This window comes from Lampetra planeri, unplaced genomic scaffold (assembly GCF_965212315.1).
Source record: "Lampetra planeri unplaced genomic scaffold, kcLamPlan1.2.h2 scaffold_1301, whole genome shotgun sequence".
Lineage (NCBI taxonomy): Eukaryota > Metazoa > Chordata > Hyperoartia > Petromyzontiformes > Petromyzontidae > Lampetra > Lampetra planeri.
Window position 1 is genome coordinate 20,300 of NW_027614018.1, and position 10,521 is coordinate 30,820.

The 10,521-nt window shown below is 43.6% G+C and overlaps 1 protein-coding gene across 1 annotated transcript in view; it reads right to left on the reverse strand.

Moving 5' to 3' along the window:
• The window catches only part of LOC144739102 (proprotein convertase subtilisin/kexin type 5-like), a gene marked incomplete at both ends in the record, with an annotated part of 29,413 nt that extends 19,690 nt beyond the window's left edge, over nucleotides 1-9,723 (reverse strand). The window contains 7 exon segments of the mRNA XM_078622087.1: nucleotides 698-815; nucleotides 2,601-2,704; nucleotides 7,917-8,017; nucleotides 9,486-9,551; nucleotides 9,553-9,588; nucleotides 9,590-9,613; nucleotides 9,615-9,723. Coding sequence (XP_078478213.1) covers nucleotides 698-815; nucleotides 2,601-2,704; nucleotides 7,917-8,017; nucleotides 9,486-9,551; nucleotides 9,553-9,588; nucleotides 9,590-9,613; nucleotides 9,615-9,723 — 558 coding nt within the window.
• Between the last annotated feature and the right edge of the window lie 798 nt (nucleotides 9,724-10,521).

A 10,521-nucleotide genomic window follows, 5' to 3' on the forward strand; every position in this document is an offset into this window, starting at 1 on the left:
GTCACTTATCTGGCATTTACAAGCTAAATTTTTGTTAACTATCCATCAGTGCGGCAGAGCAGCAAACCTCCGCAATCTCTGCTCCGTAATATGTCTGAGTGTTTCTGACTTCACTGGAAATCAAAATACAGCCATCAACCAAAATGTCGTTGGTTTCAGTTTTCATCACACAACTTTATAGAAAAGGCCTGTGTGTCTGTGTGAAGAAGGTGAGGACTATTCAAATGATTTTGGAACTATTGTGGTTGACCGCAACGCATATGAACTGGAACACCCACTGTCTGAGCTCAGCACCCACAAGCTGAGCGTTACACCTAATTAATGTCCCTGTGGCGGCACCAGTGTTTCAAAAGTCCTTCAGAGACATGTGCTGGCAATTAGAGCAGCAGACTGGTGGCTGTGTATGTTATGAGCATCCAAATACCTGAAATGCAAAATGATTCTTTTTTTTTTTTTTTAAATCATTAGTGGGTTCAACAAGTGGTTCAGTTACTAATACGGCATCTGGTCTGTGTTATTTCTGAGCTGATAAGTCACATCTAGGGCTTCATGTTCCCACCCATGTCTGTCAGTCTGTCTAGCCTGATTATACAAAGTGTGTAGCCTGGTCAAGAAGAATAAGTCATCAACATTTTGCGCTTATCTGGAGCGAACTGGCCCAGGCAGAGGTGGAATCCATCTCTAGTTTGACTTTTACCTGATTTGTCGGTCTGCGCTCTCCACACAGATGTGCTGAGTAGGAACCTGCTTCCATCGCTCTGCTTCCTTCACCATTGCTTCAGCATCCATCAGGCCAAAACCGTACAGGTGGCTGACTGTCAGACACACACACACAGATAATCAACCCATCTTTAAAATAAAAAATAATGAACGACAGCGTCAGTGACACAAGTCCTGAAAGGTTTGAAATCCTTGAAGATGTGTGTTATCACAAATGTGTCGAAAACTGGTTGTTAACTCGTGTCCTCTGCCTTCAGACAGACTGAAGATAGAAGAGGTGGTAGTGGAAAAATGAAAATATGAATTCCTTCCATACCCCCAACCCCCTTCCCTGTTCTGTCATTTGGAAAATCTCCAGGCTCACGGGGCCTGGGGCCTGGCTGACCCCAAGTTCTCATCGTCTTTCTCTGGCTCACACACACACACACACACACACACACATACTTCATGTATAAAGAGAACAGTGGTGGTCCGCTGGAGACTAAAACCTTTATGGAGAAGATTCCAAACATTCTATACTTTGTGTGCAATGGTATTCATTAATAATGATAATAAAAAAACAGAACAGGAAAAAGCGAAACGCTTTTTCCCCCCCTTTTAAATATGTGTTCAGCTAGTTCACATGTAATTCCTCTTTTTTGATTTGATGATCACCAGAACACATCGACATTTATCAACTGTGATGTTACGTTTGCGTCATACTTTCCAATGTCGTCTGACAAACTGACAGGGTACAATCGCCGTCGTCTGGTGCGTCTGTCCTTTGTGCTACAGCTGATAACTCATGTTAAATATGTGTCTCTGTCTGTTCGCATACATACACACACACACTCGGTTGACGATGCTCATGGATCATTCCGGTGTCTGAAACACGGATACAAAACAGCCACCAGCTGCCATCTCGCAGGATTCATTTGGCGGTTGCTGTTTCATAACTATGTGAGCGGGCGCGTACACTCGCCACATGCTGCAGTAAGCAAAACTGTACAATGTAATGTGATCCGACACATAAAGTCTGTCTGTCAGAGGTGTTTTTATTTAACTCTAAGTTTGTTATGGAGGTTTGCGTTGGTGTTGAACTAGGCTGCATTGCACTGAGAGGTGTTGCTGATATTTATTCAATGACTGACTGTGTGCTTAGATATTCTGTGTACGTAGCTCTGGGGGTTGTTCCCAGAACCTGGTCTTTGTTGTTGGAGCCCCCAGACTGTGGGAAACGATGGCGATTGAAATCTACCTGCTACACGAATAGAATCTCTTTAACCCTGTTTTAAACATTTAGTTTCACAAGAAGGTGTTGGCTTGCATCGACTGTTTGGGGTCTACGCCTAATGTTGAAAAGACATACATACAACATACATTGTCCCATTTTGTATACTATGTGGTTACACGTATACACATGTCAGTGAGAGTGTATACGAGTACAAGCCTGTTAGAACACATTTCCGATTCAAATATAGTTCCATTTTGAAAATATAAATAACACTGGAATGCTAAAATGTCTAATGTAACGTTATCAAATATACAACCTAGGAATGCTTCACGTCTCAACAATGACATGTTTGAAGTTCTCGTTCAAACTGTCGGTATTACACTTGGTACGATAACGTACACTGCACACAAGTAAGTGTGGCCAGTTACGAACTTTAAGATGAATAATAAATCGACTACGGACGCTTAAAAATGTGAATGTAATGAGGTAGCAAGAACGGTATTACCTGGGCTTTAGAAGTTTTGGGGTGCCCTCTAGTGAACAGAATGGTAAATAATCTGTGTATACGTATCTACATAGTGCATATTAATAACAGACTAAACATGAGCTTTGGACATTCCACTACTCTTAGAACATTAATAACAGAAGAATATTCAAATTCATTTACCGTTGTAACCAGCAGCGTTGGTCTTCCAGTCAGGGGCACTGAGGTGTCCAGCTCGCGACGTCTTCACAATGATGTGCTGAACATCTCTCCACGTTAAAAGAGGACTATGAGACGGGAGCACACACACGGACACATTCATTTATACAGTTGAGCACCAATAAAATAACACTACAGCAGCTGCTTGTCCTCATCAGCAATGACGGTGCTTTGATGAAGAGCTGTCGGTCACTACGGCCCCCTGACACGAAAAGCACTTCTATTTAAATGTTGACGCCATTTTTTGGTGATGTTGGCAGCATCAGCTCTGAGCCCCGACCCACAAAATGTCTTGGTGGAAAAGACAAAAAGGAGAAATATGCAAAGCTAAACAGACAACATACTGTACGCATTAATGACAATGTCAGTGCAGAGCAGTGCAGTGGAAGGGATGGACGTGTTTCAGGAGGAGGATCGCAACATGCAAAGGAAGAAAACGACTACCAGGAGAGAAGCACATGAAAAGTCATGGCGACGTGCCTTCCAGAGAAGAAGAGGGGATATAAAGGGAATCAAAAACAAAGAAGGCAAAATGAAATGCGTTGTAATATACATCAGTCCGGAGGATGAGGAGTGAGATAGTTAACGAGAGGCGTGGATGCCCGTTTGTTCGTCTTCAGTTTCTCAGATCTCACGTGAGATCCATTACAGGATGGCCGCCATGTGTCGCAGCTCCTTTGATGGCCAAATGTGACATTAAAGAGGAGAAAACCAGGAAGAAATGGGTCACCAAGTTTCCTGAGATTCCCTTCCATCTCATATGCCGACCAGATGCTTCAATTGCTCCCCTCGTGTCACCTCCTCACCATCAGAGACCTTTGGATTCTAAACAACTGAGGCGGCTGACCTGAAGCCAACATCTGATCCTTCGAACACCAAAGGTTCTATGAGAGAAGCGGGAACAATACTGACGGGAGGTAGAAAGGGACAGACGGCGCCGTGCTCAACGGTCTTTGCCTGCAGAGCCACTCGCTGTGACTGCTTAACCACAAAAACACTGAAAACGACTGACAATTCCTGCCAGTCTGGGATAAGACTGTGTGTTCCATGATGAAGTTGATGCACCTTCCCCACTCACATGTTGGTCAGTAAGAACTTCTGTTAAATTCAACTTCATTGTATTCTAGTAGTTGTATTTTGCCTTTCTTACTATTAATTCATTCAGTGAAATGAAAAAGTCATGAAAGGGTGATAGCGCAGATAATGTGCTAGGAAAAAAAAAAATCAAAATATTAATGGTTTAGCTCAATATTAATAGGCTGAGCTGCCACTGTGTAATTATGGGTCCATTAATGTTTTATGGTCATTAATTAAAAGAGACTTTGGCATCGTTATCTAGGTCACAACAGGCTCCTATAAACAACCCAATACTAATTAATGGAGCAGCGCACATACTGGAGCCAACCACTGGCAGCAGCAAATCAACCGTTATATGTTTCCTTGTGCTTTCTCTGTTAAGTAGTTAAGGATTAATACGAAGGAACGGTCCCTGCAGGGAGAGAGCAGTGGGGAGAAGAAGACAAACTGTCAACTATTCTATGTCATCTGGGTTTGTAACCACCGAACATCTGCCTCTCTACAAACAGACAGGGGAAACTTTTTTGATGCATCTGCATTAATCACATCAATCATTCATAACGAAAAAAGTTGTCATGTTCATGAAAACTGAAAAGTGGCTGTGAAAGCCTGCTGCTTGTCATATTTGACAGCCACTGTAATGGGGAGGAGAAGGGAAGAGTCAACAACTTAAATATTCTTTACCAAACACATATTTGGTCACATGCAAATTTACATTTGATTAAGTTCTTTGAACGGATGCTTTGGGTTTTGAAGGAAAGACTTACAACATAAAGCCGCTGGCCACAGCTAGATAGGTAGGACAGATATGTGAATTTCACATAAAGTCACATAATTCACATTCACAGTTCACAGCTGTCGTCGAGTCAACAATGGATAGCGAGTGTGGGACAGGTCAGTGAAGAAACTAGGTCCGGTCACGTACACTCGGGGAAAAAGCCTCACATCCATGAGGTTGGTGAAGGACGACATGTCGGTGTCTTCACACGCTCATCGCACCATGTTTACTGGCTTCATTCAACAGATGGGAGCTGATGAGTGCTGCAGCGAACGTATCTGAACTGTTTCCCTCGATCAGCCTTCCAGCGCTTTGCATCTGTGTGCATCCACGTGAGGAATGAATGAATGAATGGTTAAAAGGCAGAGTGTTTGTCTTGGAGGAGGATAAAGAGACCATCGTGACAGCGGTGGAGCACAGCAAGCACGACAGCCAGCGGTAAAGAAGAAAGCAGGCGAGCAAGACGCAGTGTGTGATAATCTTGTTGAGGAAACAGGCTTATGTGTCCAGCCCTGGCAGGGAAACGGAGAATATTTTCTACTGGAAGGATTTGGTTTGGATTATCCAGGTTAAATGAAGTGACCTCGGCTTACTGAGGCGCTCAACATGTGAAAACGGTGTGAAGCACGATTCACAGTCTCCACCTGAACAGCAGTTTCTGAGTCACAAAATGATCATAAAATTAATCTCACAGATTTCTGCCACACATCACACAGAAAGCACAAGAACACGTAGAAGCAATATGGGGTGAGACATGACACGGAAACTGATGGTGGAAATTCTTTCCTTTCAAAAATATCCCATCTTTCTTTTAAATGTGCATGTTAGGTTGTGACTGGAATAATTACAGAGCTGCGGCAGTGAAGTAGTACCTGCAACTTATACACCACAATGATGACAGCTCAATCACATGACATCATCTGAAATATATTTACAATTACCTCAGCAACATGGAAGCTAGTAAGCAGAATCAGTTATTTTTTCTTTGCTACAGTCTGAATGAAAACTAGAACCTCTGCTTGACCACAATTCTCTATAACACAAGACTAGCATGCTGCTGATTTAAAAAAAAATAAATACATCTTTATTCCGATTGTGTAATGTGACCACTGAGGCAGCAGAGCTGTCAGTGTGGTTTGGACTGTTTTAAATGACGAAGTAAATTTGAGAACTCAGGACTCAGAGGTCCAACAGTCCTGACTGCCAGCAGAACCGGAGCTTTGTGACAGTTGTTTGAACAGCCACCACGGAAATAAAGCCATCGTGTAATAAGTTGAAGCTCTGAAGAAACTAGATGTTTCAACTGAATGATGACATTACAGAAAAGAAGTTTTAAGAATGAACTCGCTGTCTGTCCCAGTGGAAACTCTTTAAGGTTTGAGTCCCTCACATGAACCACAATTGATTATTAATTGATGATATAATGCCACTCATATTTAGCGCATTCTATTTATTTAATCTCTAACTTTACTGTTTCTGTATGCCAGGTGCATAAAACCGTGCATTGTTAGAGTTGTCAGTCCAATGAATGGCACATTTAAAATGCCATTTTAAAATGCCAATTTAAATGACGGCACCGTTGATAAAGGTTAGGTTAAATGCCTTCTTTGTATTTAGTTTGTTTAGCACCGGAGAAGCGCAACTTTAGCCTACCTCATTGCAGCAAAGCAAGCAGCTAACAGCAGACACAGCTAACAGCTAACAGCAGTCACAGCTAACAGCAGCCACAGCTAAACAGCTAACAGCAGTCACAGCTAACAGTAGTCACAGCTAACAGCTAACAGCAGTCACAGTTAACAGCTAACAGCAGTCACAGCTAACAGCTAACAACAGCCACAGCTAACAGCAGCGATAGCTCACAGCAGTCACAGCTAACAACAGCAACAGCTAAGAGCAGCCGCAGCTAACAGCAGCCGCAGCTGACAGCTAACAGTAGTCACAGCTAACAGCAGTCACAGCTAACAGCAGTGATAGCTAACAGCTGACAGGCAGCGATAGCTAACAGCAGCCACAGCTAACAACAGCACAGCTAACAGCAGCCACGGCTAACAACAGGCAACAGCTAACAGCAGCCGCAGCTGACAGCTAAACAGCAGCCACAGCTAACATTAGCTGCGAAGACCATAGCAATCTATCGAGCCAAAGCTCAGCTCTTCTCTTCACCATGCTAAACTCGAGGAGGAAACAGCTCGGCCCCGCGTATGAGCAACTCCGCGACTGACAGGCTGACAAATGCTCTTGCCAAGTGGATACCGATGAACTGCAGGCCGATCAACAGAGTGGAAGACGAGGGGTTAACTGAGGTGTTGCAACCGCATCCAGTAACCCGTCACACAAGGCACCGACCAAAATCAGCAAGATGTACGACGGCAAACATAAAAACAAACTTCAGATGTTGCTGGAGGATTGGCCCAACTGTGTTGTTATAACCGGAGATCAGCTATTTGGGGGTGACAGGACACATGGGGAATTGAAAACAAGATCCACCATCGGTACTGACTGCAGCAAACGTCGTGGCTGCTATGAGAGCCCTTCCATACCAGCACATAGCCTGCAGCGCTCCCATTCTCCAGAGGACCATCACGGCCAGCCTCCACAGCAGTGGGTTCGCTACTACTGTACTAGCAAAGTGCCGCAAGATTGTTGGCAAAGCAACACGGTCAGTGTTCAGTACTTGTATCGCTCAGTAAAGGGTTTCAATGTGTTTATTTACAACACTTTACATGGTCCTGATGTTTTGTTTTTATTTTCTAATTATTTTGGAGACAAAAGAACACAGCAATGTTCCCTGGTGGTCAACACTAAAGGCTGCAGGCAGACTTGGGACTAGTCTCAACCATGTAAATATCTAGGACTGCAGCTGTGAAAAAAAATAAAAATTAATGACTTCATGGAGTCACTTCGATGTTACATATCAATCTTTTGATCTGCCACAATAATGTACTCGATTTAAATGAACTTTCTCAGCAACTTTTCTCATTTTTTTCTTTTAATCTATTCACAGAACTAGCTCTGTCACACTATGACGTCTGTCTGCACTGTAAAAAAAGAAAACACGGAGAAAACGCACAACACAAGTCAACGTGACACAAGAGATTTTTGACTTTTCTCAAGTTTTTGTCTAATGTTGTTGACCTTGACTAAGGTCAACAAGCAAAGTTGGGAAAACTCAAAAATCTATTGCATTACTTTAACTTCACTTGATATTTTGCATTTCAGAGTGTTTTTTTTTTTACGGTGTGGCAACGAGATAGCTTTTCCAAATCCTCAAGTGCCCCTCCAAGGCCGACTTCCTGATGATGCATTAGTTAGAAACTGCAACACGTGTTCTCCTTACAGATCAATGAGGGCAGGGGACAAAGGGCATTAGAGGGTAAGCAAGGAGCAAAGGGATAAGAGAAGGGATGAGGTTAAGTGGATCTTACTTTGCTTCCAGGGCCAGAGCAATGATGGCAGCAGCCATGGGAGCCGAGGCCGACGTCCCTGTGTGACTGTCTGTACACCGATGTCTCAGGTCTGTTGTGATCTGCACATACAGGAGACAAGAGTCGTAAGGAGGCAGTGAAAGGGGCAAAGAATGAAAGGAGGAAAGATTTGTGTAAAAAGAATGGGAAAAAAGAGTGTAAGTGAAGGCAGGTGAATTGAAAGAGACTGAAGAGATAGAGATTGAAGTTGAGTGGATCAGGAGGATTAAGACACACCTGAAACTCACATTCCAACTTTGATAAACAGTACATCACAGATAAAACACACACACACAAATCCACAGTTTCCCAAAGAATTCAGTGACTTGTCCCAGTAGAAACAAAGGACAAAGAGCAAGAAGCAATATGAAATAGTAAACAAGTTGTTAAAGCGCTGTGTGTTTGCTTAAATCGTATGAACTTTAGACAGACACGCTGTCAGTCAGCCAACACAAGCTTGGCAAACGTTGGGTCTGAGCACTCAGAAGACCTTTGCTGGGACCAAAATGTTTGAGGGATATCCGAAGACACACACATGCGGAAACTGAGCAAGAAGTGGTGGGATTGCATTTGACCAGACAGGTCAGCTTGTGCTCATAAACGTTCGACTAGCATAAAAAAAAAAAAAAAGATTCTGTGGTTGGTGCACAAAGCCAGGAGTTGTAAAGAACATGTGTGTCCTGTCTGGAGCATCAGTACAAGGAATGTATCAAGCCAGTGCCAGACCAGCTAACACACAGTGGTGAACTGCTGCTGTTGATGTGGGTGAAACCAGGTCAATCCTCAGACTTTCACATGATAGTTTTTTTTTTTTTATGTGCAACTTCCCTTTAAAGGGGAAAATTCACATTTGTGCGTATGTGATGTATGATGATGCTGGTGCAATGAATTGCTCCAAAATGTTCTGTCACTGATCAGTTTTACTACAGCTGCGACGCCAATGAGCTCATTTGACACGTCCTGTGACGTAGCTTTGATCACTAGTTGACACCCCCAGAAATTTGAAAATACCACAGAGCAGAAAACATGATGTCTAATACAGATATTCTAACTGTGACAGCTGGACTAGGCAAAGTCGGATCTAACTGATGGATTCAGGTGTGTTGTGCTGTCTGAAAGGACTTTTGTCACGGACAAACTCTGTGGTTTCAGCATTTTTCAGATTGGACCCTGAACTAAGTCTGGTGACTCCCAAGTTTTGATTACTGTTTGTTTTTGGCGTCAAACACCCACAGGGACTAGCTTCATTTGGGGGGATTGTCATCACATGCGTCGTGTGCAGGCACAGGCCTACTTGCAAAGACCCACTGACGCAGCTGAGCAGATACAATACGATACAGCGTGCATACAAATGCAGCATATTCACTTCTACTCAAGAAAGTTAAGCTAATATTGTTCATATTGAATCTTGGAAGATGAAATATTTTTCAAAATTCAAGTAGAAAACACCAAAGTTAAAAAAAGGCTAATAAAACATAGTTCCTCTGCTCCTGGAGTGCAGTCAGACCACAGCAGTTTGTGTGCATAAACGCGCTCACTCCCGTTCTTACAATCTTTTCGGTCGTAGTTCTCCCCGCTGCTGTAGGTGGTGGTCAGCGGTGGACGAGCATTCCTCCAGGTACCACGGTTTGCGTTCCGCTCTCTGCTGTGCTGGAGATGGGAGATGGTGTAGATTGAGTTGGTGTAGCCATCACAGGGAGCAGTGGTCTCTGCTGCGCCCGCCGTGCCTGAAGCCCATACGAAGATGGACCCCCGTCCGTTTCCTCCCCTGGTAGGGACACATAAGTTTGTGTTCGAATAGATGTGTTATTACATTTCTTACAAACATACTGTCCTGTTCAAGTTGGTTTCATTCATTTTACCATTCCTGCACTGTACATCTTTTTGATGTTTAGATCTTTTAAATGTAATTACTTAAATGGTTGGATGCAACCAAAAAACCTGTAGCCCACGAGCATTCAGAGGGTCTTGATAATTTCAAGAAGAGTGACAAGTGTCAAGAAGAGAGAATGCGGGTAATCATACTTAATTCATACAGAAGTCAAACACTGTTAATGTATTTCATGAAGTGGGCCAAGTTAAAAATGAAAGGTGGAGGATGGAGCGTGAGTCACGATGATGACTGACTGAGTCCAGCAAAAAGAGACATCTGATGAACAGATGAACGAGGTGAGACGGACGCTCAAACAGCGCAGGCACGCAAACACGCAAACACACACGCACGCACGCATGCACGGAGAAAAAAAAGATGAAGGGGGGGGGTTCTGTCAGGCAGTGCTAAGTGAGGGGAGCCCCTCTCCGGCAGAGTGGGATCAGGCAGGAGCCAACGCTGACAGAGGAATGGGATGGAAAGCACTTCAGTAGGAGGGGGGGGAGAGGAGGAGGGATAGAGGATGATGATGAGTGAAAGAAAAGAATGTAAGAAGAAGCACAAAAACAAAAAAAAAACTCCATCCCCCTCTTGTCTCTCACACCCCGGCTGTCTGTGGTGAACTGTCTCTTCAGACTGTCACTTAGGTACATGTTACACTCACAAGCGTGCCACCTCAGTCAGCTTCACTGACAC